Below are 27,236 nucleotides of genomic sequence, written 5' to 3'. Positions count from 1 at the left end.
TAAATACAACTTAAGTGAAGTGAAAAGTGAAGTCGCTCAGTCGTGTCCGACTCTTTGCAACCCCATGGACTGTAGCCTACCAGGCTCCTCTGTCCATGGGATTTTCCAGGCAGGAATCCTGCAGTGGGTTGCCATTTCTTCTCCAGGAGACCTTCCTGACCCAGGGATTGAACCCAGGTCTCCCACATTGTAGGCAGACGCTTCACCATCTGAGCTACCAGGGAAGTCCAAATACAACTTAAGAATTTGACAAATAGCATCCTACATGATACCAATCCTGAACTTCCAAAAAAGAAAGAGGAAAAAAACAATATGACACAGCTAAGAAAACAAAACAAGGGCCTGGTGACCTTCCTTTCTAATAATCACTAAATTTTCTTTGCCATTAGCTTCTCTATTGGTGAAAGAAGTAATAGTTCTTCCTCAGTTTGGGGAAGGGAAAGGGCATACCATTTTAATCTCTTTTGCTGCTCTTTTTCCAAATCTTGGCATTTTATACACATTGCCTAAGTGTTTCTAAATAAAAAACACATACTAGTCCAGAATTTGGATATTTCTTGATTTCCCTTCTTCAATAGCAAGATCACCATGCTTCTAGATTTTCATCAAGAGAGAAATAATGAAGAACAGAGGAAAAAGAAACACTAAAAACCAAGAATACTGTTCATTGTAAGACAATGACTTAATGCAACCAGTTTTCACCCATGGTCTTTTCTTCACTGTAGTGCAGGACGGGCTACTGGAGGTGTTTCACAACTTTGGCCTCACAATTCTTAATATTGTCCAGACAGCTTCTCTCAGTTAAATCCCATCAGCCATGTCTGTTCTAGTGTACAGACTGAGTCAGAAGAGGATGCTGTGTAGTGGCAGGCAGGTCAGAGGACTACAGAAGGCAGAAAGGAACGTGACTGCCAAACGCTCAGAGGTGGTCAGGAAACCCACGGCGGAGTTGCAAGTTCAAGCTCTCAAGTCCGGTGGGAATTGCCCCTGGGTGCTGCCCAGCTGCTTCGGATCCATTCTCTACAATGAGGAGAACAGCTAACCTAAGGCTGATGCCCAGAGGCTGACGCTAATTTTCTCCTTTTGTGTAATAAGGCTTCATCTGAAAGTCAAACTGACCTGTGAGGGAAACTGGAAACATAGAAGGGTGGGGTGTCTCCCTTCCTTTTATTTTTGTGCTCAAAAGAAAACAAGAGTTTTTATTTCCTTTAATGCAAATATTACATAATAATAACTAGAAAGGAGACAAGTAAATTACAAACCCCAAAGAACTAAAAATTACTCCAGTAAAGCTTCATTTTTCTGGGCTCCTTTCCTACCTTGTCCTGAATTTTAAGCTCTGGCTGGGGAAACTTTTCCCCTATAATGACTGAATTTAAAATAGCTAGATTTAAATTACAATATACCCCCAAGTCAGTCATAAGCCAAACTTCTGTACAACTAAATGACTTTACATTAAAAAGTTTAATCAGCATTCTCAACATAAGAAAATGAAAGCACCACAATTCTGCATTTACCTTGCATTATGTATTACCTCTTTGATAAACACAAATCCTTAGAAAATGCTGTTTATAAGTGATGTTATGATAACAGCTTGATATTTTAAAACTGATTTCCTAAACTAGTACAGTAAGAAAAGCGTATAAGAGCTAGGTTCTTATCATGTGATTGCACATGCCTTGTGGCAGCAAGGGACATTTTTCCCTTCTTCCGTTAGAAAATTAAAAAGTTAAAATATATTAGTAAACATTTTGTAATGGTTGTTCACGGGGGAGAAAAAAAGCAAAAACAAAGAGAAGGATTTTGAGAAGCTCTTGAGAAAATTTTTGTAGGAAGTATTTTCTTCATTCTGGTTTCATTTGAGTGACTACATTCTTTCACCATTATTTTGAAACAAGTGAAAATTTAAGGCTCTAATTTCAAGTTTTTCAACTTGTTGCTCTAAGGTGTCTGATTTTTAAATTCAGAACTCTTCGGTTTTCTTTCATTCCTGGTGATAGATATTTGTGCTCAGGAGCACAGAGGAAGACCATCTTCTGATTTTCAAGCATGATCTGTGACTCTTCAAAAGATAAGCGCAGAATGAGACCAGAATTTGCAAGCGGTTCAGAAAGGAAAAAGTGTTTTCCTTCATAGTTCTCAAATCACTCCCAAAATAAGGGAAGAAAATGACAGCCTAACACATCCTGATAGAAAGAAATTCAATTATCACATGATTTAGAGTTATTAGGTTCAAGAGAAAATAATTTTTGTAAAATTATATTTTTTTACATATTAATTTACATTTGTGAATCCTTAAACCAAGACTGCAGAGAACATATGTGGCGCAAACAACAATTAAATAAAATGCTATGTAAACACAGGATCTGAAAGGACTTAGACAAGAGTAATTTTTTAGTAAGGTCAATGTACAAAGTTCTCAGCAGAGTGAAGAAATACAGGCTGACTTCAAATAAATACAGAAAAAAATTCAAGTTTCATACTGATGAATTGCTTTTGATAACTTCTTTTCTAAGCATAAAAGATATATGAGAACTTTGAGAAAAACATCCGTTCTCAGTGTTCATTCTCTGATCATAAGGGCCATTTTTAATGGAAATTACTCAAGAATAAGCACACCGAAAGATTTACTTCTTTGCTTATTTTCCCCACATTTCTCTCACCCAGGTTCAAACCATCTATTTTTCTTCACTGGCCACCTTTCCTATTATTATGATGTCTTATCTACCCTATGAAATAATTACTAAAAGTATAAGGGCTGGTAATTTCTTTCTCCTCTTAAGGTTCTTTCACAAAATGACAATGAATTCATATTTTGGGAGAACTTAGCATATACAGGGCAACTAAACAATGCCGCTGGTATGACCTTGCTCAGTCTTCAGAATTATCCTGCCTGCCTGCCTGCTAAGTCACTTCAGTCGTGTCCAACTCTGAGCGACCCCATAGACAGTAGTCCACCAGGCTCCCTCATCCCTGGGATTCTCCAATCAAGAACACTGGAGTGGGTTGCCATTTCCTTCTCCAATGCATGAAAGTGAAAAGTGAAAGTGAAGTCACTCAGTCGTGCCCGACTCTTAGCGACACCATGGACTGCAGCCTACCAGGCTCCTCCGCCCATGGTGTTTTCCAGAAAAGAGTACTGGAGTGGGGTGCCATTGCCTTCTCCAGAATTATCCTAGGTAGGTACTATTATTATTGTGTCTATAGAAGAAGAGGCAGGGCCAGCTAGTTAAGAAAATTCATGAACTGATACTGCAAGAGCTGTAACAAAAATGTTGTCAGCCTGGTTCCAAAGCCTACATTTTAGCCAACTAGATTTGGCTTAGATTGAGATTCTATACTTGATGTAAAATCACTGTAATTATGCTTTATTTATTTTATAATCAAACCTCCATGGGAGAGTTAACACATCAAATTGATGATAGCACCTTACAGTGATCATGAGCTGGCAGTTTATCAAACTGTTTTGTTGGTTGGTATGAGAGCTGGTGACAGCAAAAACCCACAGCGTCCCTGGGTAGAAAGAAAATCAAATGAAGAAGAAAATGTGCTAAAAAAGAGTCTCAAAATATCTCCACTTCAAGGATCTGGAATTTGAAGTCAGTGACATCAGACACCAGATTCTACTTTAAAGTGTTAGTTGCTCAGTTGTGTCTGACTCTTTGCGACACCACGAACTGTAGCCCCCCAGGCTCCTCTGTCCATAGAATTGTCTAGACAAGAATACTAGAGTGGGTAGCCATTCTCTTCTGCAGAGGATTGTCCCAACCCAGGAATCGAACCGGGATCTCCTGCATTGCAGGTGGATTCTTTACCAAGTGAGCTATCAGGGAAGCCCCACTTTACTTCTGTTCTAGGCTACTTAAAAGTTGGTTGCTCGTCTCCCTCATCTTGCCAATGCCTGAAAAACACTGATTAACAAGAAATTTATTAAAGAAGAAAGAAAAATTTTTTTTTAATTTTAAGTTATAAAAAAGAAATAGCGAGCCCACTTTGAATATAAAATTGACATAGAAATAAACTACTTAGATTCTCTGAAGCTGGTTTATACGGGAGCAATTTTTAAGCCTTTTAAGCTATTTTTAAGCCTTTTAAGGCTGCTCTGAAGTCTATGGGATGGCTGAATGGACTGCATCTCAGAGGTCTGACATGACTGGATATTCTTTGGTAAGACACCGATCTAGATCTGTATTGCATCAACAGAATTAATTAGTGTACTACCTGTATTATAGCTACAGTTCCTTCCATCTCTACTCAATATCTGCTTGTTTCTCTATCCAAACCTGCCTAACAATCTAAAGTTCCCCAAGGAAAACACTCAAATCAGATTAATTGATGCATCATTTGTTATTGCCAAAACTTAAGATTTACTTTATTAAAAAAAATCTGTTGGGTGAATATATCTCTTCAACCAACCTGGTCTGCCTAGTTACCAACTCAATTTCTAGCTTCTCAGTTCCTTCTTTCCTTAACATTTGTTGCTCTTCTTGATCTTCTGCCATTAAAAACAAAAACACACATATTTTAACTTTTCAAGGCCCTTCTTTGTTTCCATGTTTTTCTTACTCCTTTTTTTCTTATATGATTCTTGTAATGTTCTAGTCTTCATATTATGGTTATTCTTGATTTCTTTCTCCTTTTATTTTTGTCCTTTATCATTTTCTCCATGTATTTTGGCCAATTATTCTTATTCCTTTTCATAGTTTATTTCCATCCTCTAGTAGTTTTTCTTTTTTTTTTCTTTCTTCGCCTTCTTATCTCTTTCCTCTTAAGGATCTGTATTAAACTTAAGTTTCATTTGCATTTTAAGAAAAGAATACTTCTTTCACCAAAAGTACTCATCACAGTTCTAGATCTTTCTCACTAAGAACACAAAGTTCAGGAGAAAAGCATTTCTGTTTCCATCTCTCCTTGGGTATACTCAATAGGGGTATAATTATCATTTCTGGCACTAGTGGTAAAGAACCTGCCTGCGAATGCAGGAGACATAAGAGATAAGGGCTCGATCCCTGGGTCAGAAAGATCCCATGAAAAGGAAATGGCAACCCACTCCAGTGTTCTTGCGTGGAGAATGCCATCAACAGAGGAGGGCTACAGTTCACAGGGTCACAAAGAGTCGGATATGTCTGGAACAACTTAACATGCACGCACGCATGAAAGTGTATGAGGCATATGACCTATATATATATATCAGCCAGATCAAGTCAGTAAATACTTGTGACACGTGGTCAACAGAGAGGGCCAGGAAAAGTAGAAGAAACAGTCAACAACCGGTTCTGAGCTGACCAAACAGAACAATCAAATCAGTTGCCCAGCTAGGCGGTTTCAGTTACAAGTCACAGAAAATCCAACTCAGTCTGGTTGAAATGAAAAAGGCTAACACAAGGGATAACTCCGTAAGTAGCAATGTCACCGAGAACCTGCATTGCCATCTATGATGTTAGTTTTACTCTAGATCTGGCTCCTCTCAAGAACTCAGCAGACCCTAAGACTAGATAGACGCCTTTTGCTTACATGCAACAAAAAAATGCATTCCCAGCCAAAGTCCTAAGATTTCACTGGATTGGTCTAGGTCCCACACCTTCTTCTGAATCAGTTACCGTGGAAGGGGAACTGGAATGCAGTGATCTGCTAATCCTAGTCCAGGTGCTCCATCTCTGGATCCTGGGTAGGTAGGATATGGTTTCAGAGAAGAAGCAATGAGGGATGGTATGCTGGAAAGGCAACCAGCAAATGTTCACTGCACACAGACAGCAAAGCAGAATGCAGACAGTGCAAAATAACAAGCTGTACTCTACTTATTAATATATGTTCTTTTTTCCAGTTCTTTTGATAATTGTAAGATTATAAAACCTGAGATAACACATTTTATCTTATGCAAATCGAGTTCCTTTTCATTCTTTTATAATCAATTCCTCTAGGAACTCTTTCTGAGAATGTTCACCCCAAACAGTTACCTATTTTTATTACTGATAAATAATTTAAATGTTTTTACTGTAAAATAATGAGAAGGAAAAAAAAAACACAGAATAATAATGAACTACAACAAATGATTATTTGAGAAAATAATGATATTTCTGTAGGAAAATACTGCTTAAAGACTAATTAGTGAGTATTTTTTAAAAAGTATTATAAAGTCATTTTAAGCAAATATAGGGGGAAAATCACTTTTGAAAGTGAGAACAGACATGAAGAAGCACACTTCATAAGTGAGCACACTTAAGCACACATAAGCACACTTCATTCTCTCCTATTCCCAATCTGATGATATCTCTTTTTATTAAGTACTAACTAAATAAAGACCGTACCAAATTAAAGGCCAGGATGCTAATAACTAAACATACAGAAAAGTCACCTGCCTGGTCATTTGTGGATGGGCAGGGGTGAAGGGTGAGGGCCAATTTGACAACAGCAGTTATTTACAGATACTTAAACCATACACAGGTATTCAAATAAACGAACGTTAATCCTCAGTCCAAAAAAGACATCCTGTATTTTCTTAGAGCTTCCGAACATCAATTTCAAAAGAATTCTCCCCAATCTGTAGAATACTTTTATTTTCTCTGTACTTTAAAATAGAAAGAAAATTTAAAAAACCAGAATGTTATCTGCAGCAATGAGTCATCAGCCATGGCAGCTCTACAACACCCAGGTCTTCCCCTTTCTCTGCAGCCCTTTACAAACGAAGACTACCTTTTAATGACACACATAAATCCTGGCACTGCCTGGATGAAAAGTGTAATTAATTCTGGCCTTTTCATGCCTACTGAAACACTTTGCACACATGACAGCAGTGGTTTGAGAATCCTCTGTATATCCAAAACAGGGAAAGCGACAGTCACAGTCCAGTTCTACTCAAAATGCTCTGTAAGTCACCATGGTAGTTTTGCTTCTACTTCGTCAAATATCTCTCTTATGACAAGCAGATTAAGCTAAAGAAAACTCACAATCAGCCACCTGTATGAACAGCTTTTTTTTTTTTTTAACTTTTAAAAGTGTGGAATATGTATTTTCCAAATTCTTGGCAGTAAACACACGCTTTCATTTCTCAACTTGTGGCTGCTATAGAGGGGTATTTAAACAACTTAATCTCTTAGATGCAGCTGCTCAATATCATTTCCCTTTATTAGAATAATTTTTCATATTTTAATACATGCTGCATTACCAAGGCGATTACTCCATTGAGACTTAAATTTTCAAGGTTCCATTTCAAAACACAAATAATACAGGTAAAATTTTTAAAAAGAAATTTAACTGAAAGATTTACCTTAAAAAAATTTAGTCCTCTTTACAATACTTATTTATTCTAGCCCTATTTGAGGAGTCTTGAAAAAAAATGCCTACTTTTCAAAGAAGTTACTCCTGCTGTAAATGCAGTTTCTTTGTTTTAATTAGACTGTATATAAAACACACAAATAATTAAATACACAATTCCTCTCACCTGTTTGGGTGTGACCCCAGGCATGCGAATATCCAACGCAAAATCTGATGAATCGATAGGAATTACTGGTCTGGTGGTACCAAGACATTCATTGGAAAATGATCTGGTAGTTTCTTTAAACCTTAAAAAAAGAAGACAATTTCAATATCCTTGAACATAATGGGATTTTAACTGGACATGGGAAGAGGGAAAAAAAGGAATTCTATGACTTTAAGACTAAATATTGTTGACTTAGACACAATGAAAAGATGTAATTACCACATAATATTCTATACCATTCTCAGAATTGCATCATATAGTCCAAGAGCAGCATGCACCCAACTTGTGAGCAAAACATAATCAAAGCAACCAAGCAGGCTACGTTCAAAACTTGATTCAATATAAACCTGTCAAAATATACGTTTCTGTTAATGAAAGTACAGTATTAATCAATTACAATTATCATAGGCCTGTCAATCCTCTCAAGGCAGAAATATTACTACAAGCCAGTAAAAATTTTTGTGACTCCTTTATGAGTGTCCGATATTACTAGTCAGAAACCAAAAAACCAACAATAACATCGCTAGAAGGCAGAGTTTTATGATGGCGGGGTGGGGGTGAGTTGGGGGGTGGCGGGGAGTCTGTGATGTGAATTACAAATGCGCAAGTGCATAAATATTTAACATGGTAATTATGAAGAGTGTATACAGCTCAATGCTTCCTTGTGAGCTCTTACAGTCTGTTATCTGCTTCTCCTCACCAGTTACCTACCTTTATATCTTTTTCTTCAGGCTATTACAAACGGGAAGGCATTCCAGTCTAAACGACGATATTGTACTTTCTCAGATTGTCTCCCCAAGAGGGAGTGATGAGTGTTGGAAATCACAACTTCTAATTGGGAGTTCTGAAAGCCAGGACAGCTTGGCTATACAGGACGGGGGGTGGAGGCGAGGGGGCTTTTTATTTTGTCTGTAAGGGGGAACTTTTACAAGAAGTTTAACTGTGTTAAAATTCCCAAGGATTGCGGCCAAGTGAATCAACCACGTATATTTCTCCAACACTCTTCCGTTTTTTTTTTTTCAACAGCATGCACAGAAAGCATCCAAACCACACGTCGCCTGTTTAGAAATAAACAAAAACAAACAAAAAAACAAACACCCACCTCTTAAAGACAGAAAGTGGGCTTCGGAAGCCCACACAGCCACTGGGAAACACGAGGAGGAGAACTAGCAGGCTCCGAAAGCCAGCCATGTCCTCGGCGCTCCGGCCCGGCCGGGAGGACCGAGAGGCGCGGCGCCGGGCGGGCGGGAGGAGCGCCGGGAGGACCGGGCCGCGGCGCCGCCGGCAGCCGCTACTTCATGGCCCGGGGCGCGGCGGGCGTCCCCGCGGCGGCCACACAGCAGCGCCGCGCGCGCTCAGCGCCCGCGGGAAGCCGGGACTTCTGTCAGGTCCGCGAGCGGAAGCGCGCCTCCCCTCAGAGCCGGCGGCGGGGGGCGGCGGGCTAGACGCGCGGGATGCTTATCGCTCGGGCGGGACAGGGGCGGGGAGGGCTCCCACACAAACCCGCGTCAGTCATCGTCCGGAACCTGCAGAAAATAGAAGCAGATAATGGATGACTAAACACATGACGGCGTGCGTCCCCTCAGCAAATCCCAGCTGAGGTGCTTTCATCCGTTCGTCGCTCCGCAAGCTTGAGCCCACGCCTGGTGAAAATGCGGGTCTGTTGACCTCCCCGCCCCGCCCCCCTCAGATTTCACAAACCTCTCTAGCCCCCCAGTTCTGCCTTTTCCTGCTTTCTCCTCTCTCACGCCCGCTCTTCTCCTTTTCTCTGCGACTTCTTTCCCCCACTTTCCCCTCACATTCGCCCCTGCCTCCGGATTTCTTCTCCTCACTTGCTATGTCACTCCCTTCTAGAATGGAAAATGCACTTGATACCTCTGCTGGTTTTAATATCTGCACTTAATACCTCTTTCATTGTATTACCTTTGATGCCCCTGAACCACCCATTAAAAAAAAGGGAACTGAAGTTGTGGGTAAAAGCAAAGTTGCTATTGGCAGCCATGAATGGAGAAAAAGGTCTTATAGACATGAAAGCTAATTATGCTTCTTGGTTCTTGAATGTAACAAAGTTTTTCATACAAATGACAGGCTAAGGCAAAACAAAAGAAAAAAGAAAGAAACAAAAGCAGAGTTTATATATGAGAGTAATCAGATAGAAAAAGACTTTGAGAACAAAGGCATGTTCATATATATATATTCACACATACGCTACGCTACCCTAAGTCACTTCAGTCGTGTCCGACTCTGTGTGACCCCATAGACGGTAGCCTACCAGGCTCCCCCATCCCTGGGATTCTCCAGGCAAGAACACTGGACTGGGTTGCCATTTCTTTCTCCATACACACACACACACACACACACACACACACACACACACACACACACACACACATCACAGATCTGAGGAGAAAGATAGCCCCTGCCAAAAATGATCGTCACAGAAGTAATCACTGAAGTTCTCAGAATCATTTTTAAAACAAATAAAAAATCTATAGCTAATACCAAATATGAAATGTAAGCACCTATTTAAAACTCCTGCATCTAACATACAAAAAGTAATTCCTTACTTAGAAGGCATGCCTCCCAAAAGATATTCATTCCTGAATAAAGTTTGGAGACTTACAGTGCAATGCAATTAGAAGCAGTAAGGAGAATCTCAGCTGACCCCCACATGAATTTTATATACAGAGGGTATGATCTAAAACTTAACATTAATATAAACATCAGGCCATACAGAACTAATGCAACATCTCAACATTTTGTGAAGAAGACTCAATTAGGCTAAATTTTAAAAGGTGTGTGTTTTGACTTTACTCTTACTCTGAATATATTTCAGACTGTGTATCAAGTATGTATATTTTAGCAAGGTGTTATTTTAAAATGTATCATTCACAATATAAAAATACTTTATAGGAAAATAAAGGAAAAGATTTCTTAAAGTTCTGAGTCACAAATAAATCCACTGGCCAGATGAATAACGGTAAAAAAAAATCAGTAAGATCATATAGAAGTGCTCCAAATAAATTAGCATCTAAATCATTCCCTGGAAATCACAAGAGAGTGAATCTAATCTAAACAAAACAAACAAAAAATCAAACAAAAACTAAACTAAGACAAACAGAAAGTATGACCTAAACTTGAAATTAGAAGAGTTCACGGTCATTGCTTTCTAGAAGAAACATAGGTTATGTAAACTATAAATAAAACATGATTGACTATCCAACCTATGCAAGGATGCTTGAGGCTCCCCAGCAACCAAGGACCACAGTTAATTTACATAAGCAATGACATTTTTAAAAGACTGGTGATATTTGTTTGAACTTTCTCTTTGGCTTGCTATGTGAGCTTTCAGAACAAAAGCCTTTAGCTTTGTCCGAATCCTGTGGGTAAAGGAAAGAACTCCTTATGCGAGAAGAGAAATAACTGCCTGAAGGCTATGCAACTGCTTTTGTTTACAACAAAATATAATCCTATAAAATGACAATGTTTAACATTCCCCAAGTTCTTGTCCTCTTTAAATATATGTGAAGAAGGGATTATATTTTTTCTATTGCCTGCAGAACAGGATTCAAGGACAGTCCTTCTTCTAGTTGGCAGGGAGATATGGAATTATACAAACACTTGAAAACAAATTTAGTATTAACATTCTTTAACAGGAACACATCCTTAACTACTAGTGTTTGAAAAAACATTCCACTTATCTCTTTGATTTTATTACCTTTGATGTCCCTGAACCACCCACTGAAAGAAAAGGAACTGAAGTTGTGGGTAAAAGCAAAGTTGGTATTGGCAGCCATGAATGGAAAAAAAGGTCTTATAGAAATGAAAGCTAATTATGCTTCTTCGTTCTTGACACTTTGTAAACTAAAGATAAAATAGAAATCATCATATGAAAAACATCATGTCTAATCTTTCCATTTGTTATTTTACAATGCCTGATGATTGTCAAATGTATGTGTGTGTATGCATGTATCATCAACAACAACAAATATATATATATATATGTATACACAATATTCAAATTCTAGTATTCTTTTTTAGGATTAAAAAAATTCAAAATAGAGTTCCTTGATATAATTCATTCTCTAATCAAAACATGGGGCTTCCCAGGTGGCTCACTGGAAAAGAACTTGCCTGCCAATGCAGGAGACTTGGGTGTGTCACTGGGTCCAGAAGACCCCTTGGAAAAGAAAATGGCAATCTACTCCAGTATTCTTGCCTGGGATATCTCATGGACAGAGGAGCCTAGTGGGCTACAGTCTATCAGGTCTCAAAAGAGATGGACGTGACTTAGCGACTAAACAACAATCAAAAAAATGCTTTAATTTCACTTTTTGTACAAAATATTATATGTTGGGGTTTTCAAAAATGAATAAAACTAAAGGAGAATATTCTATTAACGGAGATGATTCACTTCAGTATTCTTGCCTTGAGAACCCCATGAATGGTATGAAAAGGCAAAAAGATATGACACTGAAAGATGAACTCCCCAGGTTGGAAGGTGCCCAATATGCTACTGGATATCAGTGGAGAAATAACTCCAGAAAGAATGAAGAGACAGAGCCAAAGCAAAAGCAACACCCAGTTGTGGATGTGACTGGTGATGGAAGTAGTCAGACATTGTAAAGAACAACAGTGCATAGGAACCTGGAATGTTACGTCCATGACTCAAGGTAAATTGGAAGTGGTCAAACAGGAGAAGCTTCTTCCCTTGGAGAACGAAATGGCAACCCACTCCAGTGTTCTTGCCTGGAGGATCCCAGGGATGGGGGAGCCTGGTGGGCTGCCATCTATGGAGTCGAATAAAGTTGGACACGACTAAAGTGACTTAGCAGCAGCAACAGCAAACAGGAGATGGCAAGACTGAACATCGACATTGTAGGAATCAGTGAACTAAAATGGATGGGAATGGGTGGATTTAATTCAGGTGACCACTATATTTACTACTGCAGGCAAGAATCTCTTAGAAGAATGGAGTAGCCCTTATAGTCAACAAAAGAGTCCAAAATGCAGTACTTGGGTGCAATCTCAAAAAGATAAAATGATCTCTGATCATTTCCAAGACAAACCATTCAATATCACTGTAATCCATGTCTATGCCCTGACCAGTAACACTGAAGAAGCTGCAGTTGAATGGTTCTATGTTGAACTACAAGACCTTTCTAGAACTAACACCCAAAAAAGATGTCTTCTTCATCAAAAGGGACTGGAATAAAAAGTAAGAAGTCAAGAGATACATGGAGTAACAGGTTAAGTTTGTCTTTGGAGTACAAAATAAAGCAGGGCAAAGGCTAACAGAGTTTTCCCAAGAGCATGCACTGGTCATAGCAAACACCCTCTTCCTACAACAGAAGTGATGACTCTACATATGAATATCACCAGATGGTCAATACCAAAGTCAGACTGATTATATTCCTTGCAGCCGAAGATGAAGAAGCTCTATAAAGTCAGCAAAAACAAGACCAGGAGCTGACTGTGGCTCAGATCATGAACTCCTTATTAGAGGGAGAGGGTGGGAAGATTTGGGAGAACGGCATTGAAACATGTAAAATATCATGTATGAAACGAGATGCCAGTCCAGGTTCGATGCACGATACTGGACGCTTGGGGCTAGTGCACTGGGACGACCCAGAGGGATGGTATGGGGAGGGAGGAGGGAGGAGGGTTCAGGATGGGGAACACATGTATACCTGTGGTGGATTCATTTTGATATTTGGCAAAACTAATACAATTATGTAAAGTTTAAAAATTAAATAAAAAAAAAATTCAGACTTAAATTGAAGAAAATAGGGAAAACTACTAGACCATTCAGGTATGACCTAAATCAAATCCCTGACAATTATACAGTGGAAGTGACAAACAGATTCAAGGGATTAGATCTGATAGAGTGCCTGAAGAACTATGGACAGAGTTTCATAACATTGTACAGGTGGCAGTGATCAAAACCAACCCCAAGAAAAAATGCAAAAAAGCAAAATGGTTGTCTGAGGAGGCCTTACAAATAGCTGAGAAAAGAGAAGTGAAAGGCAAAGGAGAAAAGGAAAGATATAAGCATCTGAATGCAGAGTTCCAAAGAATAGCAAAGAGAGATAAGAAAGCCTTCCTCAGTGATCAGTGCAAAGAAATAGAAGAAAATAATACAATGGGAAAGACCAGAGATCTCTTGAAGAAAATTAGATATCAAGGGAACATTTCATGCAAAGATGGGCACAATAAAGGACAAAAATGGTATGGACCTAAAAGAAGCAGAGGATATTAGAAGAGATGGCAAGAATACACAGAAGAACTATACACAAAAGATTTTAATGACCTAGATAACCACAATGGTGTGATCACTCACCTAGAGCCAGACATCCTGGAATGTGAAGTCAAGTGGGCCTTAGGAAGTATCACGAACAAAACTAGTGAAGGTGATGTAATTCCAGCTGAGCTATTTCAAACCCTAAAAGATGATTCTGTGAAAGTGCTGTGCTCAATATACCAGCAAATTTGGAAAACTCAGCAGTGGCCACAGGACTGGAAAAGGTTGGTTTTCATTCCAATCTCAAAGAAAGGCAGTGCCAAAAAATCTTCAAACTACTGCACAATTGCACTTAGGTCAGTTCAGTTCAGTTCAGTACCTCAATTGTGTCCAACCCTCTGTGACCCCATATACTGCAGCACGCCAGGCCTCCCTGTCCATCTCCAACTCCCAGAGTTTACTCAAACTCATGTCCATTGAATCAGTGATGTCATCCAACCATCTCATCCTCTGTTGTCACACGCTAGTAAACAATGCTCAAAATTCTTCAAGCCAGGCTTCAACAGTATATGAACCGAGGACTTGCAAATGTTCAAGCTGTATTTACGAAAGGCAGAGGAACCAAAAATCAAGTTGCCAACATCCGTTGGATCACAGAAAAGGCAAGAGAATTCCAGAATTACATCTACTTCTGCTTCATTGATTATGCTAAAGCCTTTGACTGTATGGATGACAACAAACTGGAAAATTCTTCAAGAGATGGGAATACCAGACCACCTGACTTGTCTCCTGAGAAATGTGTATGCAGGTCAAGAAACAACAGTTAGAACTGGACATGGAACAATGGACTGGTTCAAAATTGGGAAAAGAGTATGTCAAGGCTGTATATTGTCCCCCAGCTTATTTAACATATATGCAGAATACATCATGCGAAATGCCAGGCTGGATGAAGCACAAGCTGGAATCAAGATTGCTGGGAGAAATATCAATAACCTCAGATATGCAGATGACACCACCCTTATGGCAGAAAGTGAAGAGGAACTCAAAAGCCTCTTGCTGAAAGTGAAAAGTTGGCTTAAAGCTCAACATTCAGAAAATGAAGATCATGGCATCTGGTCCCATCACTTCATGGCATTTAGATGGGAAAACAATGGAAACAGTGACAGCCTTTATTTTCTTGGGCTCCAAAATCACTGCAGATGGTGACTGCAGCCATGAAATTAAACCACACTTGCTCCTTGTAAGAAAAGCTATGACCAACCTAGACAGCATATTAAAAAGCAGAGATGTTACTTTGCTGACAAAGGTCTGTCCAGTCAAAGGTTTTTCCAGTCATCATGTATGGATGTAAGATTTGGACCATAAAGAAAGCTGAGCACTGAAAAATTGATGCTTTTGAACTGGGATATTGGAGAAGACTCTTGAGAGTCCTTTGGACTGCAAGGAGACCCAACCAGTCCATCCTAAAGGAAATCAATTCTGAATGTTCATTGGAAGGACTGATGCTGAAGCTGAAACTCCAATGCTTTGGCCACCTGATGCAAAGAACTGACTCATTGGAAAAGACCCTGATGCTGGGAAAGATTGAGGGCGGGAGGAGAAGGGGACAACAGAGGGTTAGATGGTTGGGTGGCATCACCGACTCAATGGACATGAGTTTGAGTAAACTCTGGGAGTTGGTGATGGATAGGGAGGCCTGGCGTGCTGCAGTCCATGAGGTTGCAAAGAGTGAAACACGCCTGAGCGACTGAACTGATATGAAGGGAGATGTGGACTTGAGACTAGTAATATAAGGTATAGTTAGAATATAGTCCCTGTGAGAGTAGTATAAAAGTGAAAGTGTTTGTCGCTCAGTTGTATCTACCTCTTTGCAACCCCATGGACTCTATCCCCTCATGCTCTTCTGTCCATGGAATTCTCCAGGTGAGAATACTGGAGTGAGTTGCCATTCCCTTCCCCAGGGGCTCTTCCCAACCCAGGCATTGAAGCTGGGTGGCCTGAGTTGCAGGCAGATGCTTTACCATCTGAGCCACCAGAGAAGCCCTACTATAATAGAGACTCAGGGAATTTTGAGGAAGGAAAGATCAATTCAACCTTCAAAAGGATGGTAGGAGAAAAGAGATAGGTAAAACAGTCTTCGGTGGAAGAGGGTGGTTCTGAGCAAGCGCTTGGAGTGAGGTTGGGTTTCTGCCATGGGAGATGGGGAGTGTTTCCACACACAGTGCACAGAGCTCCAATGGGGAGCAGGGAATATTTGACAAGCAAGTAGTAAAGGTTCTGCCTCCTAGACTTAAGCTGCAGACCCAGATTTACTATCTTATTTGTAATACAAAGCAAATATTCTGTTTGCACATTATAAATAAATTCTTCGTAAGAATGATGTATAGTTTATACTTCTACAAATATTAATTCCAGGAACAGTACTGTTATGTGGTAAGTACAGCCTAGTATAGAGGACCATAAGGCTAATTTGGCTTTTACAAAGTAAGCAGTCCATTCTTTTCCAGTTTCATTTGAAATGAAGAAAAGAAAATCCAAAAAGATAGTTTAAATGAGTAATTGTTCAAAGAATCAAATAAATATATTGGCCACTCACGTATTGATTCATTTATCAACTAGAGAGAACCATTACAGCATAGAGGCCAACAGCCTCTAACAGATAGTATCATTGACTCAATAGACAGGAATTCGAGCTAACTCTGGGAGACAGTGAAGGACAGGGGACTGGCGTGCTGCAGTCCATGGGGTCACAGAGAGTCAGATACAACCTAATGACTCAACAACAACAGCAACTTGTAAACTGCAGAAACACGACCTGGACTCTTGCCTCCACTGTTGACTAGCCCTGTGAAACTGGGCAAGTATTTAGCCTCTGTTTGCCTCAGTTTCCTCATCTGCAAAATGGGAATACTCCTACCATTTATCTCATAGGCTTGTTACAAGGAATAAATGAATTTATGTCCTTAGAATAATGCCAGACACACAATAAATGTTTGCTATTGTTGGAACAAATATTAACATTTATTTAATGCCTGCTGCTGCTGCTAAGTCGCATCAGTTGTGTCCGACTCTGTGTGACCCCATAGACGGCAGCCCACCAGGCTCCCCCGTCCCTGGGATCCTCCGGGCAAGAATACTGGAGTGGGTTGCCATTTCCTTCTCCAATGCATGAAAGTGAAAAGTGAAAGTGAAGTCGCTCAGCCTAGGACTATCTTAATGCTAGGACTGGTGATAATCAAGACAAATAAAGTTTCCAGTCCAACAGAGATTACTTTCTAGTGGGGGGAAGAACAAATGAAAATAATGACCAAATTATAAATTTCATTTTCTTTTAAGGAGATTTTATGTGGTTTCCTACAATGAGTTATGATTAAACTGATTAAAGTATGCATATCCATTCACTTAGGAATTCAACTCCAGGGATTTATTCTTGGGCAAAAATTGAACCAAGGGCACAAACATATTTATAAGGATATTTACTAGCATTGTTTATAATAACAGATAACTGGATGTTTATAATAGCAAAGAACGGGAATCAATTTAAATGTCCATCAATAGGACATTGGTAAAATTTGAGGGGTGGGTTGTAACATCCCTTTGAAAAGGACAGATGGATCTATTTTTTATAGGCAAGGTCACATTCTATGATACTGTTTTCTTTCTACATAATAAAAAATGTTTAAGCAATCTCAGACTTACAGAAATGTTGCAAATGTAGTACAAAAAGCTTTTTTTTTATTTAACCATTTGGGAGTAATCAATTGCTAACCTGATGCCTCATCACCCCTGAATTCTTTAATGTCTACATTTCCTAAAGTACATCCTCTGTATAACCACAATAGTCATCAAAATATTCACAGTGACATATTACTATCAGCTACTCCTCTGTCTCCAAACTTTGTCAACTGTCCCAATAATATCCCTTATAGCAAAAGAATCAAGTTCAGAATCAAGCATTGCATGTAACGTTGTCAAGTCTCTATACAGTCTCCCTCACTCCAGGACGGTTTCTGTCTTTAACTTTTGTGTGTGTGACTCTACTGAGGACTGCAGGCTAGTTATTTTGCAAAAGGTCTCTCAATTAGTGTTTTCTGCTTCTTAGGACTAGATTCAGGTTGTGCATCTCTGGCAGGAATATCCCGGAAGTGACGCTATACTCTTCTACTCTTCTCACTGCATCTATATTAGTTGCCCATTGTGGCATATCAAATTACCCCAAACCTTAATCGTTGAAAACAATAAGCATTCTTTTGCAAAGTTTCTGTGCATTGGGTGAAGAAGTAGCTTAGCTGGGTAATTCTCTCATGAGGATGCAAGCAAGATGTCAGCACAGATTGCAGTCATCTGAAGGCTTGAGTGGGGCTGGAGGGGATTTGCTTGCATGATGGTAAAAACATCTCCTCACCATGTGGCCCTCTCTCAAGGCTACTAGAGTGCCTTTACAATGACTTCTCCCAAAGTAAGCAATACTTGTTGAGACTTAGCATCAGAAGGCACATACCACCACTTCTGTAATATGCTATCCATTCTACAAGTCAGCCAACCTCAGTGTGGACGAAGACTACTCCAGGACATGAATACTAGGAGATGAGCATCTTAGTAGGTGGCTTGCAATTTTGATTTGTCCCATTACTGATGATGTTAACTTTGATCATATAATTAAGGTGATGGCTTCCAGGCTTTTCCACTATCAAGTTACCATTTTTCCCTTTTGAATTAATACTTTTTTGACGGAGAGGTTATTTTTTGACTTACAAATATTCCATTTCTCATCAGACTTTCATTATATTCATTCATTTATTATATCATATTGGACACAAAGTTTCCTATTTTATGCAATGGGTTTTAATCTGTTACTAACTTTATTTACATCACTTACTTTGATGCCTGAATTACCTCAGTTGAGACCCCTTTAGGCTAGCTCCTTGTGTTTTTCATTCCACTTGGCCTTTGCTGATACCTTACACTGGACTGCCTACACTTATGGGTGCCCGCCTCAGCCTGTTGGGCCATGGCACTCCATGCCAGGCCATCAAGCCCAACACACTGATTTCCTCCTTACTTCAGGTGAACTCTATACCCCATGCCAGGTCTCTTGTCGTGAGTGCCTACTTTGCCTGCTCCACATAACAGCTGTAGGACTGAATTTTTCAGGAAGAGAAAAGTAAAATATTACCTTAAAAAAATCTAATTATAGAACAGTATACACATGTATTTAAAATGCTGAAGTAGACTTAAAGAGGAGGAAGGGATAGTTAGGGAGTCTGGGATGGACATGTACACATCACTGTATCTAAAATGGATAACCAACAAGGGCCTCCAGTACAGCACATGGAACTCTCTGCTCAGTGCTCCGTGGCAGCCTGGATAGGAGGGGACTTCGGGGGAGAATGGATACATGTATACGTATGGCTCAGTCCCTTCACTGTTCACCTGAAACTATCAGAACATTGTTAATCATTTATACCCCAATACAAAATAAAAAATGTAAAATAAAATTCTGAAGTAATATATCTCAATTAGATTTCTGATGGTTTTCAACCATAGGTTTTTTTTTTTTTAACCATACTTAAAAAAAAAAAGGCAGGGAGGGGTTGTTCACTATCCATTTATATGCTTTTGCATTCTTTAAATTTCACAAGATATATCATTTTTGTAACCAGAAGAAAATAGGGATATTTATACACATACAAATTTATATTTAAAATATTGAATGTAATTCTACAGATTTCAATTTATGTGTCAATTGCTGAGTTTAGGCCATATTTTGAAATACAACTAGCACTCCTTTTGCTTGGCAAGAACTTTACAAACTAAAGTTTATGGTAGTTACAGCTGTAATGCAGTTTCTCAAGCTCAGCATTAGCAACATTTCAGAATGAATAACTGTGGCAGGGGACTGTCGTGTGCATTCTGAGACATTTAGCAGCATTTCAGGACTCTACCCACTAGATTCCAGTGGCACTTCCTGCAGTATTGACAACCAAAAATGTCTCCAGACATTGCCAAATGTCTTCTGGAAGCTCAAATCAAAAATCACCCTGGTTGAAAACCACTGCTATAAAAATGGTTCATTAAGATAAAGCTTAATTTTAAATAAAATGATATAATTACACCTGAATCATTGTAAATCAACTACACCTCAATTTTTTAAAAATGATACATTTCCTTTCATACAATAATTTTTTAATAAACTGATTTTAAATGTGCTTACAAATATGGAACTTCTAAAGAATGGGAAAAGAATAATCATAACAGAAAGTAACATTTATCAATTACACACTAGGCATTGACCTTATGCATATTATCTCCCTGAATTCTTATAACTTTTAAGTACCAATTATTATTCCCGTTTTATAGATAAAAGATCTAAAGCTTTAGGAAAATTAATTAACTTGCTCTGGTTATACTGCAGTAGAACAAGGATTCAAATCCTGGCTGGGAGACTCCAGAATCTATCTTCTTAACTCACATCTTTTTAAAAAAATTGAATTATTTATTTTAATTGGAAGCTAATTACTTTACAATATTGTAATATTGTGGTGGTTTCTGCCATACACCGACATGAATCAGCCACAGGTGCACATGTGTCCCCCCATCCTGAACCCCCTTCCACCTACCTCCCCTCCCCATCCCTCTGGGTTGTCCCAGAGCACCGGCCTTGGGTGCCCTGCTTCATGCATTGAACTTGCACTGGTCATCTAGACATATGATAATATACATGTTTCAATGCTATTCTCTCAAATCATCCCACCCTTGCCTTCTCTTAGAGAGTCCAAAAGTCTGTTCTTTACATCTGTGTCTCTTTCACTGTCTCACGTACAGGGTCATCATTACCGTCTTTCTAAATTCCATTAGATCAGATCAGATCAGTTGCTCAGTCGTGTCCAACTCTTTGCAACCCCATGAATCGCAGCATGCCAGGCCTCCCTGTCCATCACCAACTCCCGGAGTTCACTGAGACTCACGTCCATCGAGTCAGTGATGCCATCCAGCCATCTCATCCTCTGTCTTCCCCTTCTCCTCCTGCCCCCAATGCCTCCCAGCATCAGAGTCTTTTCCAATGAGTCAACTCTTCCCATGAGGTGGCCAAAGGATTGGAGTTTCAGCTTTAGCATCATTCCTTCCAAAGAAATCCCAGGGCTGATCTCCTTCAGAATGGACTGGTTGGATCTCCTTGCAGTCCAAGGGACTCTCAAGAGTCTGCTCCAACACCACAGTTCAAAAGCATCAATTCTTTGGCACTCAGCCTTCTTCACAGTCCAACTCTCATATCCATACATGACCACAGGAAAAACCATAGCCTTGACAAACCTTTGTTGGCAAAGTAATGTCTCTGCTTTTGAATATGCTATCTAGGTTGGTCATAACTTTCCTTCCAAGGAGTAAGCGTCTTTTAATTTCATGGCTGCAGTCACCATCTGTAGTGATTTTGGAGCCCAGAAAAATAAAGTCTGACACTGTTTCCACTGTTTCCCCATCTATTTCCCATGAAGTGGTGGGACCCGATGCCATGATCTTCGTTTTCTGAATGTTGAGCTTTAAGCCAGCTTTTTCACTCTCCACTTTCACTTTCATCAAGAGGCTTTTGAGTTCCTCTTCACCTTCTGCCATAAGGGTGGTGTCATCTGCATATCTGAGGTTATTGATATTTCTCCCGGCAATCTTGATTCCAGCTTGTGTTTCTTCCAGTCCAGCGTTTCTCATGATGTACTCTGCATATAAGTTAAATGAACAGGGTGACAATATACAGCCTTGACATATTCCTTTTCCTATTTGGAACCAGTCTGTTGTTCCATGTCCAGTCCTAACTGTTGCTTCCTGACCTGCATACAGATTTCTCAAGAGGCAGATCAGGTGGTCTGGTATTCCCATCTCTTGAAGAATTTTCCACAGTTTATTGTGATCCACACAGTCAAATATTGGTGTTTTTCTTTCTGACTTACTTCACTCTGTATAATAGGCTCCAGTTCCATCCACTTCATTAGAACTGACTTTAAATGCATTTTTTTAATAGCTGAGTAATATTCCATTGTGTATATGTACCACAGCTTTCTTATCCATTCATCTGCTGATGGACATCTAGGTTGCTTCCATGTCCTGGCTATTATAAACAGTGCTGTGATGAACATTGGGGTACATGTGTCTCTTTCAATTCTGGTTTCCTTGGTGTGTATGCCCAGCTGTGGGATTGCTGGATCATATGGCAATTCTATTTCCAGTTTCTTAAGGAATCTCCACACTGTTCTCCATAGTGGCTGTACTAGGTTGCATTCCCATCAACAGTGTAAGAGGGTTCCCTTTTCTCTGCACTCTCTCCAGCATTTACTGTTTGTAGACTTTTTGATAGCAGGCATTCTGACCAGCATAAGATGGTACATCATTGTGGCTTTCATTTGCATTTCTCTGATAACAAGTGATGTTAAGCATCTTTTCATGTGTTTATTAGCCATCTGTTTGTCTTCTTTGGAGAAATGGCTGTTTAGTTCTTTGGCCCACTTTTTGATTGGGCTGTTCATTTTTCTGGTATTGAGTTGCATGAACTACTTATATATTTTAGAGGTCAACTGTCAGTTGTTTCATTTGCTATTATTTTCTCCCATTCTGAAGGCTGCCTTTTCACCTTGCTTATAGTTTCCTTCCTTGTGCAAAAGCTTCTTAAGTTTAATTAGGTCCCATTTGTTTATTTTTGTTTTTATTTCCATTACTCTGGGAGGTGGGTCATAGAGGATCTTGCTGTGATTTATGTCAGAGTTAATTCATATTCTTTAACATAAAACGAACTCTCCACATTCCTAGAGGATGCTTTCTTCAAGTACAGCAGAAAGGACATCCTCTGAATATCATTTTATTGTGACATCATCATAATAATAATGATTATTGAGCCATTACTATATGCCAGGCACTGTACAAATAAGCACTATATAAAGATGAGCTTATCTGAATCCTGACAGAAGCTCTGTTAAATCTGTACCATTATCATTCCCATTTTGCTAAAGTGAAAACTAGAGATGGAGAGAACTGGTAAACTTGTCCAGGGTACACAGCCAAAATATAACCACAGGCAATCTGACGCCACAGTTGCAGCCATTCAGCTATAAATGTTACCTAGCCTTTTTTTTTTTTTAATTCAGATGTTAGGAAGCAGGAACATTTCCTCTACAACTTTACAAACATACTTCATTTAGCCAACTCAGAAAGGACAAACGGAAGATCTGTGACAAGGGTCCAAATCTGGTGCTCAGAGAGGTTTGGTTTGGCTTGAGCAAATTTTTCCTAACTCTTCCCCTGAATTTGAATTCTGAGTAAACATTTCAAAATGAAAAGATTCCACATAAAGCGTGTCTCTTGAAGAGTTGTGAAAATCTGGCATCCCTGGACCCACGCTTCCACATGGGAACAATTAGACGAATCCAGCGTGTCTTCCGTTCCCAGCAGGGTCAGCGATCTGAGGCTCCTTCTCCACGGTCCCCACGGCGCCCTCCTTATTCTCAGATCCTAAGGCCAAGAGTAGCTGTTTTAACTGCCACTCAACCCTGAGGTGCAATCTTATTGCCTATTTGTTTTTTTTTTTTTTTTTTTTACACCTGGCCACTTTTTCTCATTAACATTACTAACTACCCTAGAGTCATCTGTGTTGTGACCCCAGAGGTATACCCTTTCTTCACGTAAGAAAATCAACTCACCCTCACATGGCGTAACACTTGCCACACTTGGATATACCAAGTTACTGCTTCTCTTCTTCCTTTCTTTTTGCTTTCTTTTTCCTTCTTTTTTTTAAATTGTCTTTTTCTTTTTCCTTCTTTATTAAGGTTCTCTTCATTTTTCTTTTTAAGGCCCTCTCGGCAACCCCTCCAGGATTCTTGCCTGGAGAATCCCATGGACAGAGGAGCCTGGCGGGCTGCAGTCCATGGGGTTGCAGAGTCCGACACAACTTAGCAACTAAACAGCAACAGCTTCATTAACAAGGCACACCAAACTGAATGGCATTCTCTGCCTGTGGGTTTGTTTGGAATTCATCTCTTCTAAGATGTGAGCCAATTTGAAGTATCCTTCTCCAGCAAGTCAAAATTGGCTGCGTACCTATTAGAATATATATGTTAAACAAGCTCAAGGGTACCATTCAGCATATGATTCTACTGCAATAAGAACTGGCCAACAGCAACAAATTCTATTTATTTATTTATTTCTTGGTTGCCATGATCTGTACCAGATGCCCTATAAATACGTCCATTAGTCATCCAATTGCTCAGGCCTGTAAATATTTCCATGGGGGAAAAAACAAGAGACATTATTCTTAATTAAGTTTCTCAGCTTTGACTAATTCAAGTGTTACTTCATAGCACATGTATCTAAATTCAGCGCTGGCATATTTTAATGTAAGAGAAAACAGATCCCTGTGTTCCCAGCAGCCTGCATCCTTTGATTCTAAGGATGCACTTTGGAAGTTTTCGAGAGACTACCATGCAGCACAGGAGAGCATAACCCACGATGTCAGAGCGGTTAGAGGGGCTCCTTTCACAAGGCTCATTTGCCCACCAGATATCTTATTTATTTATAAGCTCAGAACGAGACAAAGAATTCAGCGTAAGAAGCAGAGCACAAAACAGTTCTCCTTTCAACATTCCTGTTCGGGTGGGGAGACCAGGAACCTGGTCCTGCAGTCACTGAGCAAGGTGGGGATTTCTGTCCTAACTCACAGCAAGAGACGAGGGCCTGGACTGTCTCCATAACATGCCAATTCAAAAACTAATAAACCCTCCTCTTCAGTGAAGGTTTTAAGGAACTAGTTTGAAATATCCAAGACATTACCAGATTTCAAAAGTCTTTTTTTTTTTTTTTCCAGTAAACTATGAATCATTGGCCAATGTAAAAATTGAAAGATCTTTCTGTTGCTTTTGTAATGCTTCCTTTGTGGGCCTTTGCATTATTATTCTCTCCTGCTTTTAAGAGGAAGTTGCTGTAGAATGAAGGGTGGGAGAGTGTCACATTTAAGTGCAAATATTCAGTCCCAGGCACTGGGCTTAGAGGGATGTGGTCAGAAGGTACAGAGCAGTCTTTCCTTCGGTTTTTCTTGCAACTAATCAACATAAATTTTAAAAATGAGATGTCCTCTTTTTGTAGGGATCTTTTTTTTCCTGTTTATGCCTCCACATCCTTAGCCACAGTTATTCCTGCAGCACTTCAATGCATATTTTGCTAAATGCCTCCCTATGACTTCAGAGGCAGGGGTTATTAACTGTACATGAACCTGGCACAGATCCAAAACATGCAGTTACAAAATAAGGATTCTCGTTCTTGATACATTAAAAATCTACAGGAAATTCTACGTTTTCATTCCTAAATAACACTTAACTTTTTTGCTTCTTGTGCTATTTACACAGAAGCATTTTTTCTCCCATAGCAGAGTCAAATTTTCAAATGATTCTTATGTTTTTCACTTCAAATGTTCAAATCCTTATAATAAATTACCCCTTGCTATTATAAAAGTTTTGTTATCTTTGCCTTTAAGCCTCTCAGCTATACAATTATAATACTTAAAGTGGAATCTATAATCATATAATACTATTCTATAATCGAAAAACTTATATTAATTTTTCTTAAAGATCATGAAAAAATGTCAAAACCTTCTCTCATTTATATAATTCTGCTCAGTTGAGCTTATAGTAATCTAGAGGGCTTCTATAAAATATACACTATACATTGCCCCCTCAATCCATCTCAACTATATAATTTGAAAGCCATTAACAAAAGAAACACAATTGCTTAAAAACATTTTAATGTCTTTTATTTTGGGGTATAGAAGCCACAGTAAAATACAGCTTAATCATAAGACTATTTGAATTTCTAAATATGAAATTCACCATTGAAAGAAGTATGATGTACTGAAGTAGCTTATATTCAGATATTTTAATTTCTTATCTATAATAATAACAGTTTTCTTTGATCAGTGTCCCCAAACTCCTCATAAACTATCAATGCTGAGCTTCATAATTTTCTTCTGGCTGAAAAGGATCAAAGCATTCTTATGTTTGCTAGAAGTCTTTGATACTGCTGCACAAACAGGTGGTGAATTTATTTCACTGCTATTAAACTGTTTCTTGCTGTCTTGAGGTTAGGAAGCAGTGGTTTATTTTAACAAGGTGCTTACAGAGTAGCTTGCTCTTCCTCAGTTTTTAATCTTCTTTACAAGGTTTCCCACAGTGATCTGCACTACATCCTGGAAATGAAATAAGAGCTGAAAAAAAGATGAGGCCCTGATCCTCTGGGCATGAGAGACACACTGGGTGCCATCCCAGGAGTGTCACTCCAAGGAAGTGAGGCCCAAGCAAGCCCAGTTGATTTTATTCGCCTCTGTCGCCATTACTGAAATTATATGCCCTAACCTTGCATTATATCATAACAAAAAGTTGAATTTTTAGTAACAATTATCATTGAAGAGTTACAAAAAATGAAAAAAAACAGAAAGAATGCATGCTCAGTCATGCCAAACTCTTTGCAGCCCTATTGACTGTAGCCCCTGCCTCTTTGTCCATTAATTTCCCAGGCAAAAATACTGGCTGCTGCTGCTGCTGCTAAGTTGCTTCCATCGTGTCCGACTCTGTGTGACCCCATAGACGGCAGCCCACAAGGCTCCGCTGCCTCTGGGATTCTCCAGGCAAGAATACTGGAGTAGGTTGCCATTTCCTTTTCCAAGGCATCTTCTCGATCCAGGGATCAAACCTGCATCTCTTGTACTAGAAGGCAGATTCTGTGCCACTGAGCCATAGATAAGGAACAACAACAACACCAACAACAAAAAACAGAGCAAAAAGCCCCAGATTTACTTTTTGTAATACTGAAAGTAAGAGCAAAAACAGCAGCTCTGTCATTCAGCAAAAACAGAACTAAACTCTTAACCTAAATCATTTGAAATGTACACCACTAATCAGGAATAACAATTTATATTTCAAGGGAATTACCACTGTTACGTCAAGATTATTAGGAAATATTTACTGAACTCTGGCACTGATGGGTGTTTTATGTCATGGCTCGAGTTTGTGTAGCAGGAATTAAGGAAATGACACAGAGGCAGATCTATAGAACCAACAGCCCAAAGAAACCAGGCAGTGGAGGTAAATAACAGGTTATTTATATTCCAGAAGCAGTTAGACATTTTCTGAGAACAAACAAATATAAAATGGCAGACCCAACCTGGTGCCCGGGACTTAAATGAGACAAACAGATTCTTATTAGTATGGACAAGAAATTTAACTTATTGCTGCTAAAGCATTTTAAAGATGAAATACGCTATATGACTACTTAGTATTACACAAGTACTAACTGCTAAATGAGTAATCAATTTTACTGCTATTTACTTGATTCGGCTGAATTTAATATTTATTTCTAAATAGAGATTATGTGAATTACCTTATTGAAAGGTGATTCTTTTGAAATGCAATTTGTTTAGCTTTTGAAATGGAATTTTTAAGTCAGTATATATGCATTAATTTTAAAAAATTTTCTTTCACATTT

At 39.2% G+C, this 27,236-nt stretch overlaps 1 protein-coding gene across 11 annotated transcripts in view; it reads right to left on the bottom strand.

The window, feature by feature from the left end:
* The window catches only part of PAM (peptidylglycine alpha-amidating monooxygenase), a 324,625-nt gene that overhangs the window by 169,881 nt on the left and 127,508 nt on the right, over positions 1–27,236 (bottom strand). For all 11 annotated transcript variants that reach the window (XM_019965490.2, XM_019965491.2, XM_019965492.2 and 8 more), the window contains exons 3-4: positions 8,583–9,006; positions 7,442–7,562 (exon numbers count right to left, since the gene is read on the bottom strand). In XM_019965490.2, coding sequence (XP_019821049.2) covers positions 7,442–7,562; positions 8,583–8,671 — 210 coding nt within the window. In that variant the 5' untranslated portion in view covers positions 8,672–9,006. The remainder of the gene's footprint in view (positions 1–7,441; positions 7,563–8,582; positions 9,007–27,236) is intronic.

The sequence above is a fragment of the Bos indicus genome, chromosome 7, assembly GCF_029378745.1.
Source record: "Bos indicus isolate NIAB-ARS_2022 breed Sahiwal x Tharparkar chromosome 7, NIAB-ARS_B.indTharparkar_mat_pri_1.0, whole genome shotgun sequence".
In the NCBI taxonomy this organism is placed as follows: Eukaryota; Metazoa; Chordata; class Mammalia; order Artiodactyla; family Bovidae; genus Bos; species Bos indicus.
Note: the sequence above shows the minus strand (reverse complement) of the source record. Positions and strands in the feature narration are given on the sequence as shown.